General features: G+C 44.2%; 1 protein-coding gene across 1 annotated transcript in view; it reads left to right on the top strand.

Annotated features, from left to right (window-relative positions):
* The window catches only part of LOC126146011 (adenylate cyclase type 3), a 923,811-nt gene that overhangs the window by 246,191 nt on the left and 662,060 nt on the right, over nucleotides 1–15,560 (top strand). Inside the window, exon 2 of the mRNA XM_049915594.1 lies at nucleotides 15,213–15,362. Coding sequence (XP_049771551.1) covers nucleotides 15,213–15,362 — 150 coding nt within the window. The remainder of the gene's footprint in view (nucleotides 1–15,212; nucleotides 15,363–15,560) is intronic.

Genomic DNA, 15,560 nt, shown 5'->3' with positions numbered 1-15,560 from the left:
TATTGCTACGACGGATAAAAAATAAAATGCGGTCGACAGCCCCCACTTCGTTCGCTAAAACGGCCGATAACTCAGACGGCAAGCACAAACGAGAACGTAAGTGCTTAAGAAAAGGGCATTCCGTCAGGAAATGGCGGACCGTCAAAGGTTGAGCGCAACGAGCACAGAGAGGCGGGGGAGCACCACTTAGCAAATGGCGATGGCTAAAAGGACAGTGCCCGACACACAACCTAGCTAAAATTATCTTCTCATGGCGAGAAGGCCGAGATCATGTCGTCCAAGCCACTGAGAGAGGCTTGACAACGCTGAGTTTGTTCTCATGAAGGGAGGACCGGTGGTGATGCCAAAGTGACACAACTTTCTAACAGAACATCGGAGGGAATGGAAGAACTAGCGGACTGAGGTACGAGGACTGCAGCCTTGGCAGCAGCGTCAGCGGCCTCGTTTCCTGTCAGACCAACGTGACCCGGAACCCTTACGAACACTGGCTCTATCAAGAGAGAACAAGTGAAAGCTTTTCTAAACCTGTTGCACTAAGGAATGGACGGTGTACAGCACACAAAGGTTTTGAAGGGCACTGAGACAGTCGGAGTGGCTGGAGTGTTCTTAGGAAGCGAAGGAAGGTCAACGTGAACACGGGCCGCTGCACGAAGCCAAGGTGGTGAAGGGCTTCACAGCCACCGGGAAAGTGACAGGTAGTGTGAAGTTAGCTGCTGGAGCAAGAGTCGAAAGAGAACTCCAGGAGGTAATAGAAAAGAGGGATGCGCCACATACTGGCGATCGAAGAAGTCAGCCAAGAAGGAGCAAAGGATGGGTGGCCACGCATGCAGACAAACGCCATGCATACTTGCTGAGGAGATTGTCACTGCGGTAGAGATCAGCGGTAGGAGTACAGCGGTAGTTCATTGGCTTCTGTATACATATTCTCAACAGGGCTAGTGTAAAAGGCACCAGTGTCCAAACGAATGCCATGATGGTGAATAGTACGAAGACAGCGTAAGAGTAACGGACGTGCAGACGCATAAACGAAACACCCATAGTCTAGTTTCGAACGGACAGGCGACCGGTACAAAATGAGGAGGGTGGTTCGATCTGCTTCCTAGCAAGTACCACTGAGGACACACAGGACACTGAGGGTCCACGTACAGCCATGTAAGACACGTGGGAGGACCAAGGAAATTTCCTATTGAGCATTAGCTCTAGGAATTTCGTAATTTCAACGAACGGAAGAGCAACAGGATTAAGATGTAAAGACTATGGAAGAAACGAAATTTTACCACCAGAAATTCATAGAAACGGTTTTGTCAGTGGAGAAATGAAAGCCATTGTCGATGCTCCATGAGTAAAGACGATCGAGAAATCGCAGAAGGCGCCGCTCAAAGAGATAAGTCCGTGGAGAACTGCAGTAGAAGGCAAAATCGTCAACGAATGGGGAGCCGGAGATGCTCTGACGGCTACAGGTCGTTATAGGGTTAATGGCGACAGCAAAGAGCACGTCGTTCAGGACGGAGTCCTGAGGCTCACCGGTTTCCTGGATAAAGATGTCCGCCAAGGCTGAACCCACAAATACAAATACTTTTTAAACTCGGTGTTTAAAAAATTCCTGAAGGAATCGGGACATGCGGCTACGGAAGCTTCACGTGTAGAGGCTTTGGAAGATACTAGTGCTCCAGCAAGTGTCGTAGGCTTTCTCCAAATCGAGAAACGCAGCCACAGACTGGAATTTCCGCAGAAAAGCGTTCATGACATGGGAGGACAAATTAAGGCACTGTAGCACTCACTATTCGGAAAAGAGAGGGGTATCGCCCGAGCCTCCTCCGCTCGTTTCCGATAGAGGAAGGCAGGGTGATAGTGAGAAGAGCTCGAAACTTCCGCCAAATGGCGACCCAAGGTGGTGGAGATGGCAATAGGGTCCTATATGACATACATCATCTGCTGCTGTCAGGCCAGAAACAGGGGAATGGGTCTCGGTCCCAGAGAGCAGTCGGAGGTTGGCCCACACGACAGGAAAGGGAGTGGAACTGTTAAAAGAACCAGTGAATGAAATCCAGCTAGCTTTTTTTGCTATCCCGAAGAACGTGACAACACTGTGCACGCAACTGTTTATAATCAATGCAGTTTTTTCATCGTAGGGTGACGGTTAAAAACGAGGAGAGCTCGTCTCCGCGCGCGAATTTCGTTGCGGCATGCCTCAGTCCACTAAGAGACCAGTGCACGGGATAGTAAACAGCAAGTGCGTGGAATGGAACGTTCTGCGGCGGTAAGGATAATGTTTGTAAGATATTCTACCTGGTCATCTTAACTGGGGAAATGTTGTTCGTCGAAGGTCGCCAGAGAGGAGTAAAGCCTCCAGTCGACTTTAGAAAGCTGCCATTTGGCTGAGCACGTAAGTGGGGTAGGAGTCAACAAACGGATAGCACACTTGAAATGGTCACTCGAGTATGTGTCAGAGAGAAAGGACCACTCGAGACGATGGGCAAGCTGAGCAGTACAGAATGATAGGTCCAAATGGGAATAGTTGTGCTTGGAGTCTGAAAGGAGCGTGGGTGCTCCTGTGTTAAGGCAGAGGACGTTACGTTGATTGAGGTGAGTCAAGCGGGCACCTCCGGACAGGTTCGAGGAGAGCTCCAAAGGGGATGGTGCACATTAAAGTCATTGAGAAGCAGAAGAACATGAGATAGCTGTCCAATAAGCTTCAGGAAGTCTCCCCTGGTGATATCAAATGACCGAGGAATGTGAACAGGGCAAAGGGAAAAGTTCAAGTAAGGAAGGAAAACGCAAACTGCAACAGCTTGAAGGTGGTTAGTTGGGAAGATGGGTTGACTATGAACATCATCCCGCATTAGCAGCATGACTCTCCCGTGAGATGGAGTGCCATCCTCGGGGTCTGCGATTAGCCAATAGCTTGCGAGCAACTGGATCTGCTGGGCAGACCGCTCATCGAGACACACGTGATAATCTCGAGAGGAGGCATTGCAGTTGATACAGTAGGGGGAAGGAGGCAGGCAGTCGCCCACTTTTTAGAAACCTCAACTCTGTACTCTTTGTACGCATTTCTTCTCTCTTGTTCACCACCCATATTTCACTCCCGCGTGATAGTGTTGGTAGAGCAACATCCTTACGAAAGTATAATCTTTCAGAGTTATGGTTTTCAGAGAACTGCTCATTGTCCCGTTTTTGTCGCTAAACTCAAGAATTATATTTTCTGTGTATTTGTCACAATCACATATTGTACCCCAGCAAAGATTTTTAAGTATTTCTCGTGTTCAGTTATTTTATTTTAACGCAAATTTTAATCAACGCCGAGTGCTTGCCCTCAAAAGGCATGGTTTTAGTTGTTTGCACTAGAATTTTCAGCTTGTGTTCAGAATAAATTTTATTCAATTGAATAACTGTTGTTTATATCGAAATTTAGAAAGGTAGAGTATAAATGCAAGAATCCTACAATGTACAAGAAAAGACAACCGAAGTAAGGAAGGCATAAGTGACAGTTTAGCGGCGGTCTGTGAACTTTTGTTCAGCAGTAAAGCTGTCTCATTATCATACATGAACATGGAAGACGAGGCTAATATTCCCGGCGGGGTCAGGGATTTTCTCTGCCTCGTGATGACTGGGTGTTGTGTGTTGTCCTTAGGTTAGTTAGGTTTAAGTAGTTCTAAGTTCTAGGGGACTGATGACCGTATATGTTAAGCCCCATAGTGCTCAGAGCCATTTGAACGAGGCTAATATAACATGGGAAAAGCAGAGAAAATATCTCGTTGCTACACCATGATATTAAAAATTAAGTGGACATATAAAGATCGAAGTGAAGCGGCGCTTAGTAGATAGGAGTGTACAGTAACCCCTTAAGAGACTAAAAAGGCTGCTAACGCGAGAGTGCAAAGTATGCCGGGAATTTTAGAGTTTGTATTAAAACTATGGTACATTTAGTATTTGCTAGAACTTCTTCAGTCTGTAGTTTTCCCACATTTGTAGAGTAGGCTTTCTGGGATGTTGAAATATCACTTTCCAGGATCTATGGCATCTCCAGGGAGAACGCCAACGCACTTCATGTCATTGTTAACGGAGTTCTCCCGTTTTAGCTTAGATCGCCCTCGTGGTCCACTGCGATTAGTGTTCAGATTGTGCTGCAGTAGAACGTGCTGCTGCAGGATGTTTCCATACCAAAGAAGCCAGTCTTCCCTAATTTTCTGTAGAAATGGGGGTAAGTAATTTCTCTTCCGGTTGTTCTCATTGTTAATATTGTTGCAGTCTTCAGGCCGAACGCTGGTTTGACGCAGCTGTCAACAACACAGTCCGACTATAATTACTTGATAGTTGACGTCTTTCACTTGCCGTTGCAGTGTTGCCACATCGGTTGCCGGCTACCGCTCGGCTATAGGTGACACGGCGGATCACTTCACAAATGCTGTTACTGTGTAACGCGGAGCAATGTTGAAAGTGGCTGCCACGAGGTATGTCGGAAATGCGAAATACTCTGTCGACAACTGATTTTAAGCGATCAATGACTGGATTGCTGCAGATGACGCGTTTTGTAGCCCTGAATTTAAACTCATGTCCTAAGCTAACCAGAAGCTCTTGTTGTGCAATGTATCCCACAACATGGCGGTCAACAATCTGCGGTAGAACTAAAATCACGATCCCTTTGTTCAGAGCCATTAAAGCTAACCTCTACGAACAAACTCAAGACAGAAAAGAATCAGTTTCACCGCTGAAAGCAAACTGTAATTTCTCGCTGTGATTGTGCGGTGTCGGTCGCGATCCGGTTGGCCGCACTTTCATATACGTGCGTCGTCTTTTTCACCGCCGCGTTTCCTACAGCCGCTACAGCGGCACAAGGGCGCTGCCATGAACGATTACCCACCTGCCAATGAGAATCAAGCATCCCGCTCCGGAGCTCACCCTTTTCTGAGTGTTTGACAGCGTGTAAAGAAGACATAACACATTGCTTACCTTAAACTACTCACACTGGCTACACGAACTGCCACCTTACCAAACGATGATGAGCAGTCCTCGTTGACACTTGGTTGCAGATTGTCGTTCACACAGGAAGATTTCAAATGAAAAAAGGAATGACAGGAAGAAAAATAAGTGCATATAAAAAAGTGAATACGTCGATGAGAATGATGTGCCAAAGAATTAGAAATAAATGAAATTACTTTTAAAGCAATTAATTGAATAGTAATAATAATGAGATTGGAACCTACGACATGTGGAGTTCATGCACTACCCACTGCATAGCGCTAAACACTAGGTTAAATAGTTATCCTGACTGGAAACGCAAGAAAATGGTCTTATGAAAATATGTCAGGAACTACTGCATCGCTGCAATGGTAGATGGTGCTGACGAATGTAAGTTCCTCTGTCCACGCGCCGTGTGTTCCTTGCGTCTTGCAGATTGTGTGATTGACGCAGCGTACTGTGAGCAGCACAGAGGTCCGGTGTTCATGTCGAGAACAAGCAGAGATGGTGTATGTGTGTGTCCAAGCAGAAAGAAACGGTCGAGAGACAGCACGGCTATACCAAAACAAGTACATTCACATCCACATCACACAACATCTCAAGCCCTTTTTGGGCGTCTGTGTGATCATGGGCCCTTTCAGAAAGACGAACGTGAAGGGAGGCGGTGGACTGTGCGTACACCATGTTTGGAGGACCGGGTTCTACAGGATATTGTTGTGGCACTTTGGCATCGGCGAACGGTTCGGACGTGACATTGAGCGCTCTGTTTGGAGGAAACCAGCTACAACGCGTGAACTGTCAGCTATCAAGTAATTTTAATCAGAATGTAGTCCACCCAGGGCAAGCCTCTTCATTTCTGCATAACTGCTACAATCAATGTCCACTTGAATCCAGTTATGGTATCAATCTTTCGTCTCCCTCTGCAATTTTTACCGCCCACCCTTATCTCTGTAATTAATTATTTATTGATGCACAAGGATGAGTTCTATTAACCAATCCCTTCTTCTAGTCAAATTGTAGCATAACTTCATTTCCTCTCTTATTCTTTTCAGTATTTATTCGGTTGGTGTCCGATCCACTGTCTTATTTTTGTGTCTCTGTGTTTTATATTCTTTCTACTTGTGCCACTGTTAGTTATTTTTCTGCCCAAATTGAAAACTCTTCTTCTGTTTCCAGATTTTCATTTCGCAGTATACTATTTTTGATGTTGATCTTATAACAGTTTTCATGACACCATCACTATATTCAAATGATCTTGCAGTTCCTTTGTCGACGTTGACAGAATTTCAGTATACCTATAATTCACAACTACTGTTTCCCTTTCATGTCTTTGTGCTCTTCCAGCTGCAGTTTTTCTTTGTAAAATTTGTAGTTAAACTTTTGCTCCGTACGTTTTATCCCTACTACTTTCAGAATATCAAAGAGGGTATTCCAGTCAAGACCGTCAAAAACATTCTCTAAATTTACAAATGCTTTTAAACTACATTCTAAGATACGTCGTAGTGTCAGTTTTGCCTTACACGACCCTAAATTCTTAGAGTCAGTATTTTACAACATGTCGTATTAATTAGATTTTTTTCCAGTAATATTCACGCCTTGGAATTTGTACCATCACTTTCTTCTTAAAGTATGAAGGAATTTCAACACATATTGTCGTTGCTGGTTCTCCCAAGGACGGAAATAAATCTGAGAGAATGTAGACTATATCGTTAATACGAGCAACACATGAAATGGCCTAGTGGAGAACACTCATTTCCGTTACACGAAGATGTGTCTCAATGGCCACTATAATTTCTTTGTACTGAAACTGTTACAAGAAAAATTTCCGTCTTGTATATGCTGACCTCAAGGTTTACGTTTTGCTCCTACCATCTCATCTAGGCACCTTTCATGCTACTTATTCATGCTGTTATAACTTCGTTAACAGAACGCAAGATACCGAAAAATGTACACCTTCAGTACGCTTTTTACTTGCATTTGTAGTCTCCACAAGCAAGAAAGGTTTTTTCGTTTTTAATTACGATACAGAGTGACAGAAACGATCCTAAAGTTTCCTGTCCATCGTACCATTCCTCTTTTTTTTTTTTTTTAACAGTAATCGTAATCCAGAATGAGATTTTCACTCTGCAGCGGAGTGTGCGCTGATATGAAACTTCCTGACAGATTAAAACTGTGTGCCCGACCGACACTCGAACTCGGGACCTTTGCCGTTCGCGGGCAAGTGCTCTACCATCTGAGCTACCGAAGCACGACTCACGCCGGGTCCCCCAGGCTGTGGCTAATCCGTGTCTCCGCAATATCCTTTCTTTCAGGAGTGCTAGTTCTGCAAGGTTCGCAGGAGAGCTTCTGTAAAGTTTGGAAGGTAGGAGACGAGATACTGGCAGAAGTAAAGCTGTGAGACCGGGCGTGAGTCGTGCTTCGGTAGCTCAGATGATAGAGCACTTGCCCGCGAAAGGCAAAGGTCCCGAGTTCGAGTCTCGGTCGGGCACCGGAAGTTTCAGTAATCGTAATATTAAGAAAAAAATTCGTGGAACTTAGTGCGACAGGTTTCATCCTACGGTGCGCGTAGCAGAGAAGTCCAACAGACGTTACCGTGCTGACTGTCGATGCACACCTGTCAGTTAAAGGTTGTCTGATAGGGCAGTTTATAGATTAAGATAGCGTTTCGTATGATTGGGCAGCGTTCTGACCAGTCGGGGATTTGTTTAGGCAGAGTGTATAAAACATGTCAGTGGCGAATGTGATTAAAAGGCTTCCTGTGAGCCAGCACACCAATGTGCACAGATGAGGATTTCTCTCAGTGTATTTCACTAGCAACAGGGATGATTTCAGTCATCTCTAGGAAATACAGAGTGCGTTCCATAAGTAATTTCACCAATTTTTTTCTGACGCAACAGTACACCACAGCGCGTTGTAATCGGCTGGGATAAGTGGAGCGGGGTGTTAGCTTCAAAACACTCTTTTTCTCATTCGGCTGCGAGATGCCGGAGAGTCAGGACGTGCGTTTCCGTCAATCCCGTTTTGAGTTTATGTTACACGGCACAATGGATCATTCTGTAGGGCAACGGTACGGTGTCAAATTTTGCGTTAAACTTGCGAAGTCAGCCACCGAAACGTTTCCGTTACTCCAGCATGCCTTTGGGACTGATTGCTTGTCCAAATCACAAGTTTTCCGGTGTCACAAGTCGTTCATGGAGGGCCGAGAGGAGATCACCGACGAACCTCGCTGTGGACGGCCATCAACCGCATGAGACGACGAAAATGTGACGAGTGTGCACGATTGTTTGAACTCTGACATACGGCTGAGCATTCAATTGATAGCACAAACGCTAAACATGTCAAAAACAACTGTTTTCCGCATTGTGACCGAAGATTTGAACATGAGAAAGGTGTGTGCCAACTCGTCCCAAAAATGTTGACCGATGAACACAAGCACATGCGAGCGCTTCGGTGCTGAGAGATGTTGGAAATGTGTGAAAATGATCCTCACTTTTTAAACTCAGTTATCACTGGTGATGAGTCGTGTATTTTTGAGTACGACGCTGACACAAAAAGGCTGAGTTCAGAGTGGCACACCCCATCGTCACCCCATCCCAAAAAGGCATGCATGAGCAAGTCCAGGATCAAAACCATGCTCATTGTCTTCTTTGAAGTCAGAGCCATTGTCCACCACGAATTCGTATCTACCGGGACTACAGTGAACTCAGTTTTCTACTTGGAAGTGCTCAAAAGACTAAAAAGGAGGGTCTCGCGCTGCTGAAGCGACATCAAGGACACGTGAAAACTTCATCTACATCTACATCTACATCTACATCTACATCCATACTCCGCAAGCCACCTGACGGTGTGTGGCGGAGGGTACCTTCAGTACCTCTATCGGTTCTCCCTTCTATTCCAGTCTCGTATTGTTCGTGGAAAGAAGGATTGTCGGTATGCCTCTGTGTGGGCTCTAATCTCTCTGATTTTATCCTCATGGTCTCTTCGCGAGATATACGTAGGAGGGAGCAATATACTTCTTGACTCTTCGGTGAAGGTATGTTCTCGAAACTTTGACAAAAGCCCGTACCGAGCTACTGAGCGTCTCTCCTGCAGAGTCTTCCACTGGAGTTTATCTATCATCTCCGTAACGCTTTCGCGATTACTAAATGATCCTGTAACGAAGCGCGCTGCTCTCCGTTGGATCTTCTCTATATCTTCTATCAACCCTATCTGGTACGGATCCCACACTGCTGAGCAGTATTCAAGCAGTGGGCGAACAAGCGTACTGTAACCTACTTCCTTTGTTTTCGGATTGCATTTCCTTAGGATTCTTCCAATGAATCTCAGTCTGGCATCTGCTTTACCGACAATCAACATTATATGATCATTCCATTTTAAATCACTCCTAATGCGTACTCCCAGATAATTTATGGTATTAACTGCTTCCAGTTGCTGACCTGCTATTTTGTAGCTAAATGATAATGGATCTATCTTTCTGTGTATTCGCAGCACATTACACTTGTCTACATTGAGATTCAGTTGCCATTCCCTGCACCATGCGTCAATTCGCTGCAGATCCTCCTGCATTTCAGTACAATTTTCCATTGTTACAACCTCTCGATACACCACAGCATCATCTGCAAAAAGCCTCAGTGAACTTCCGATGTCATTCACCAGGTCATTTATGTATATTGTGAATAGCAACGGTCCTGTGACACTCCCCTGCGGCATACCTGAAATTACTCTTACTTCGGAAGACTTCTCTCCATTGAGAATAACATGCTGCGTCCTGTTATCTAGGAACTCCTCAATCCAATCACACAATTGGTCTGATAGTCCATATGCTCTTACTTTGTTCATTAAACGATTGTGGGGAACTGTATCGAACGCCTTGCGGAAGTCAAGAAACACGGCATCTACCTGTGAACCCGTGTCTATGGCCCTCTGAGTCTCGTGGACGAATAGCGCGAGCTGGGTTTCACATGACCGTCTTTTTCGAAACCCATGCTGATTCCTACAGAGTAGATTTCTAGTCTCCAGAAAAGTCATTATACTCGAACACAATACGTGTTCCAAAATTCTACAACTGATCGACGTTAGAGATATAGGTCTATAGTTCTGCACATCTGTTCGACGTCCCTTCTTGAAAACGGGGATGACCTGTGCCCTTTTCCAATCCTTTGGAACGCTACGCTCTTCTAGAGACCTACGGTACACCGCTGCAAGAAGGGGGGCAAGTTCCTTCGCGTACTCCGTGTAAAATTGAACTGGTGTCCCATCAGGTCCAGAGGCCTTTCCTCAACACGCCGAGTCACAGCGCCTTCCTGGCCAGGACCACTGGTTCCTCAGCCTCCCTACAGTCCTAAGCTTGCTCTCGCTGAATTTTTTTTTTTGTTTCCTCGGTTAAAAATAGGGCATGAAAGGAGAACATTGGGACACGACTGAAAGCATCCAGGCGCATGTTACATCAGCTCTAAAGGACATTCCAGAAAAGGCATTCCAGGATGCCTTCCAGGCATGGAAACACCGCCTCCAGACGTGTATCGAAGCAAGATGGTGCTATTTTGATTTTTTTTTTATTATTTGTACGGATATATTCAATAAACGATTTTTTATGAATTTGGTCGCATTACTTTCGGAACGCACCTTGTATGCAGAGACTGTAAATTTTGTACAAGCTACTATGATGATGGACGGTACTACAAACGAGCCATGAGACAGAAGATTTTGATTACAGAAGGAAACAGAACGGAACAACTGTCCGCAGAGTAGAGTGATGGCTGGGCGCGGCGGGCAGGACGCTGTGTGGCGGGTTTACAGCCGGCCGCCGCATCGTAACGGCGCTCCTCGCGGAAGACGGGAGTCCTGGGTCCGTCACGGAACTCTTTGTCCGTCACTTTCTACACTCTGCTGGAAATACTTCAGTCGACGGTTGCTGCAGAGGAGACCAAACGCTGACTGGCACACGTTTCAAGTGCGCTGCTGGACATCTTACGAAATATCGTTGGTGATTTACGATTACGGTACACAGCGCCACACTGCAGACCCTTGACAAAGAGCCGAGCACACAAAATATTTTCCCTGATGCGTGAATGACTCGCACACTTTCACGTAACAGAACCCAGTACGTTGTCCTGAACGACGTGTGTTCATCGGAGACAAATGGATCGCCAGTTACCTCACGGAAGTCTGAAGGGTCCTTTGTTCTCTATATACACAAATGATTTGAGCTATAGGGTGAGCAGCAATCTATTTACAGCATTCCTCTGCATTCTGTAGAATTAAGCAACAGATCAATAACAGTCATGTTAACATTACGAAAGTTTACTATAATTATTTCCTTTTTACCTTAATCAAAACGATTTCATTTCAAAAACCTAAACAAAATTTCAATTTCGAAAGAAGAAAAAATAAAATCCTTGACACCTGTATTTCGTAGTAAGGTTCTCTTCCTAAGTTCCATGCCAATTAGATAAGGAATGGACTAGTACCGATTAAAAGTGTTTTAACTTTCACAAATTCAAGACCAAGATTCGTAATAAAAATACTACTTTAAACCTCAGTTAACAATGTGAGAATTACTGAGGTGAAATAGATTATATAACATTCTGCTCCTCAAAAAGTGACACAGCTTTTGTTATTAAAAGTTATTCGAATAGGAAAACGTGACTCTGGTACTAACTACTAACCTACATTCTATAAAAATCTGTTTCTGAAATTTTACTAATGCAGGTGATTATAAAAAATCAGAATACATAAATCAGAACGTGATTCTGGCTTATTTCGTAATGGAATGGCTTGTCTGCCTCACGAAAATTTCCCTCAGTAAACAAAGATGGTTTCTGCATCTAAATAACAATATATAAAACAGGGTGTTACAAAAAGGGACGGCCAAACTTTCAGGAAACATTCCTCACGCACAAATAACGAGAAGATGTTATGTGGACATGTGTGCGGAGACGCTTAGTTTCCATGTTAGAGCTCATTTTAGTTTCGTCCACCTACGCTCAATGGAGCACGTTATCATAATTTCATACAGGATACTCTACCTGTGCTGCTAGAACATGTGCCTTTACAAGTACGACACAACATGTGGTTCATGCACGATAGAGCTCCTGCACATTTCAGTCCAAGTGTTTGTACGCTTCTCAACAACAGATTTGGTGACCGATGGATTGCTAGAGGCGGACCAATTCCATGACCTCCACGCTCTCCTGACCTCAACCCTCTTGACTTTCATTTATGCGGGCATTTGAAAGCTCTGGTCTACGCAACCGTGGTACCAAATGTAGAGACTCTTCGTGCTCGTATTGTGGACGGCTGTGATACAATACGCCATTCTCCAGGGCTGCATCAGCGCATCAGGGATTCCATGCGACGGAGGGCGGATGCATGTATCCTCGCTAGCGGAGGACATTTTGAACATTTCCTGTAACAAAGTGTTTGAAGTCATGCTGGTACGTTCTGTTGCTGGGTGTTTTCATTCCATGATTAATGTGATTTGAAGAGAAGTAATAAAATGAACTCTAACATGGAAAGTAAGCGTTTCCGGACACATGTCCACATAACATATTTTCTTTCTTTGTATGTGAGGAATGTGTCCAGAAAGTTTGGCCGTACCTTTTTGTAACACCCTGTATAATCAATAAGTACTTTGTTTTTTGATGTGTAGAGAATAACAACATGAAAAGAGTTTTCTGCTTTAGAAACGTTCGTTCTCACAATTGTTGTGGAAAACTGACAAGAGATCATAATTCTCTGTTACTCGTCATGGCAGTAATCTTTAACAAGGAAGCAATAAGAGCACTCTTTTTTTCACCCCTGACAGGAGAAACTAAAAACCGATGTGTAGCTTTCCTGTTTCAAATTAAGTGGGAGTTTCGTTTATGCTGGTTTGTTTGAGCTAGAACCTGAGTGACTGGAACTACTTACGTGCAAGTTCGTAAGATGGCTATATTTTTCTGCTTTTGAAGTTTTCCAATCCCGTCAGTTAGTGATCCACGTTTCCTATAACAAGGAAACAAAAAATAACTTTCATAGTACTATTCATTAGTTTACTGGTGAAACATTAATGCCAGCTGCTGAAGCAGGATCATTACAAGCACGGTATTGTGAAATAATAGTCACTGGAATAATTTACAACGCGTGTTGATTTATATCTGAAACGTATAGGTCTTCATTGATTTACGCTGTATTGACCTACTAAACCTTGGTAACGTCTACAGCGATAGCGCAGATCGGTTCTGAAGAGAAAAAAGCAGAACAAAACTACATAGTAAGTTACTCAAGATTTATAAGGGACCTGAAGAAATAATGTGACGACTCCAGTTTGTCTGACGATCTATGGCTACCAACGTACGCCTCATACGATTTCGTTGTACGTAATCGAAAAGCTCCAATGCTTCACGAGTGTCTAGTGCACAAGCACGACGCGGTTGAGTGCGAAGCCTCATTAAATTACGCTAGCACGTGAACGTTGATAAACAGTTTGTGTGCTTTTCGCTATCGGCATCCCCTGAGCGATATACAGAGTGATCAGCAAAGTTGTTCACCTCAATTTTTTCCGGAATCGTTTACGATATCGTAATTCTAAACGACGTATAGTCTCTTTTCATAACTATATTAATTGCATAGATATCGGTATCAACTCAAATAAGGCAGTATGTAGCGCCGGATAACGAAAGAAGGAGGAAGGAAGTTAAGAGCATCTCGTAGACAGCGCGGTTGTTAGAGACTGAACACAAAATCGGATTAGGAAAGAATGGGTAAGGAAATCGGCAGTGCCGTTTTCAAAGGAACGGTTCCGGAATTTAAATGGACGAAATAGGAAAATCACGGAAAACCGTAATATGGATGTTAGGACGGAAATCTGAACCGTCGTCCCCCGAAGACGTGTGCAGCGGGCTAACCACTGCGCCACCTCGCTCGGGGCGTATAAGGAGGAAGCAACAGTGCTGCACCGCCGCGGCACTGGTGTAAAAGGGTAAAAAGGAAACGTAGCTTTCGCTACATCTGTACCGTTCACGTGTTTTGAGTGCTGATTAGTTTGAAAAAATAAATCTCTCCCAAACCAACAGAGATAACATTTGCTACGTCTTCACGAAGACGAAGTAAGTGTTGAGTTGTATGGATCAAAGTATCCCGACCGACTGTGCCCAAGAAGAATGACAGTTCGGCGAATGCACAAAACATCGTTCTTGGAAAGGCTCTGGAACACTGCATAGAGGGTAAGGAACAAGCCTACAACGACCGGAACAAACGAAACAGATGTTATAGCAGCTGTTTCTAACAATCCACTTTTTAGTTCTAGAGAAACTGCGAGTGCGGTCCAGCGGTTTTCACACTTTGCGCTCAACTAGCTTACATCTGTATCATGTGTCAAGTTGTAAACTCCTGTGGCGTTTGTAACATGAAGTGTGTGTGTATATGTGTGTGTGTGTGTGTGTGTGTGTGTGTGTGTGTGTGTGGTTGCCTAATGTTGTCTCCGTAGTGGAATTGTCACGCCTACAAATCACGAAAACGACCTTTCCATCGACATCCTACACCTAGGGATTGCCTTAAAACGAAGTATCGTGTTGTGGTTTTACTTCACTTCAGTTTAGCAAATCAAACCAGTTATTACTGGTGGGACGCTACTAGAATGAATCACAACTTGGATTTGTGCAGCTTTTTCAAACCATATGTGAAAACACGATCGGATGAAAACGTATTTCGTTCAGTGAATTACTTCAAAACGTACTATGTGCAATTTAAAATTGAAAATGGTGCCATCATGCACTGGGAAATGATCCAATTACCATTAATTCTGAAAAATTAAATACCTAGCTCCTGCCGTTGAGAATGTTTACATATTTCATTTGGTCAGGAAGCGAAACGTTCGTTTGCTTACTGTAAAATTATGATCTGTGCACTTTATAAGATCTGAAACGATGCTCCTCATATCTGAGGTGAAATATCTTAGCTGAATAACTCTGTATAACACTAAAATCTAAATATCCAGTTCATGCGTGCCTATACATATATGCCTCACATTCGATAAACGAACCCGGCTACAGATTAAAGAAGGAGTAACGGAAAGGGAAGATATTTAACTATAACAAATAATGTGAACCAGAAAAAATAGTTGTAAAAATAATACACATATAAACATAGCAGTGTGTCACAAGTTAAGAGATAGTGCTGCATCTCAAAATGGCGTTAACTTTTCTCAGGATATTATTGAGATAGAGACAGCGTGGCTTTTGGAGTGACGGCTGCCTTGTGTTGTGCAGATGGCTGCGAACGGCGTGCTGCTGCTGGCGGCCAACCTGCTGGGCCTGATGTCATACTACCTGGCCGACAAGCAGCAGCGGCGCGCCTTTCTCGAGACCAGGCAGTCGCTCGAGATGAAGCTCGTCATCGAGGAGCAGTCCGCCGAGCAGGTAGGACAGCCTCTATCTACACTACTTACACTGGAATCTCCACTCCAGTCCCAACGCCGCCACAACAGCAGCATTTCTTCGTCGGAGATCGGCAGTTACACACTGATGGGCCAAAACATTATTACGAAATGATAATTAAATCAAGACCCTAAGCTGTCGACAGACATTGATATACATCAACAGGACAGTTAAAAATGT

This window comes from Schistocerca cancellata, chromosome 2 (assembly GCF_023864275.1).
Source record: "Schistocerca cancellata isolate TAMUIC-IGC-003103 chromosome 2, iqSchCanc2.1, whole genome shotgun sequence".
Classification (NCBI taxonomy): Eukaryota; Metazoa; Arthropoda; class Insecta; order Orthoptera; family Acrididae; genus Schistocerca; species Schistocerca cancellata.
This window is presented reverse-complemented; position numbering and strand designations above follow the sequence as displayed.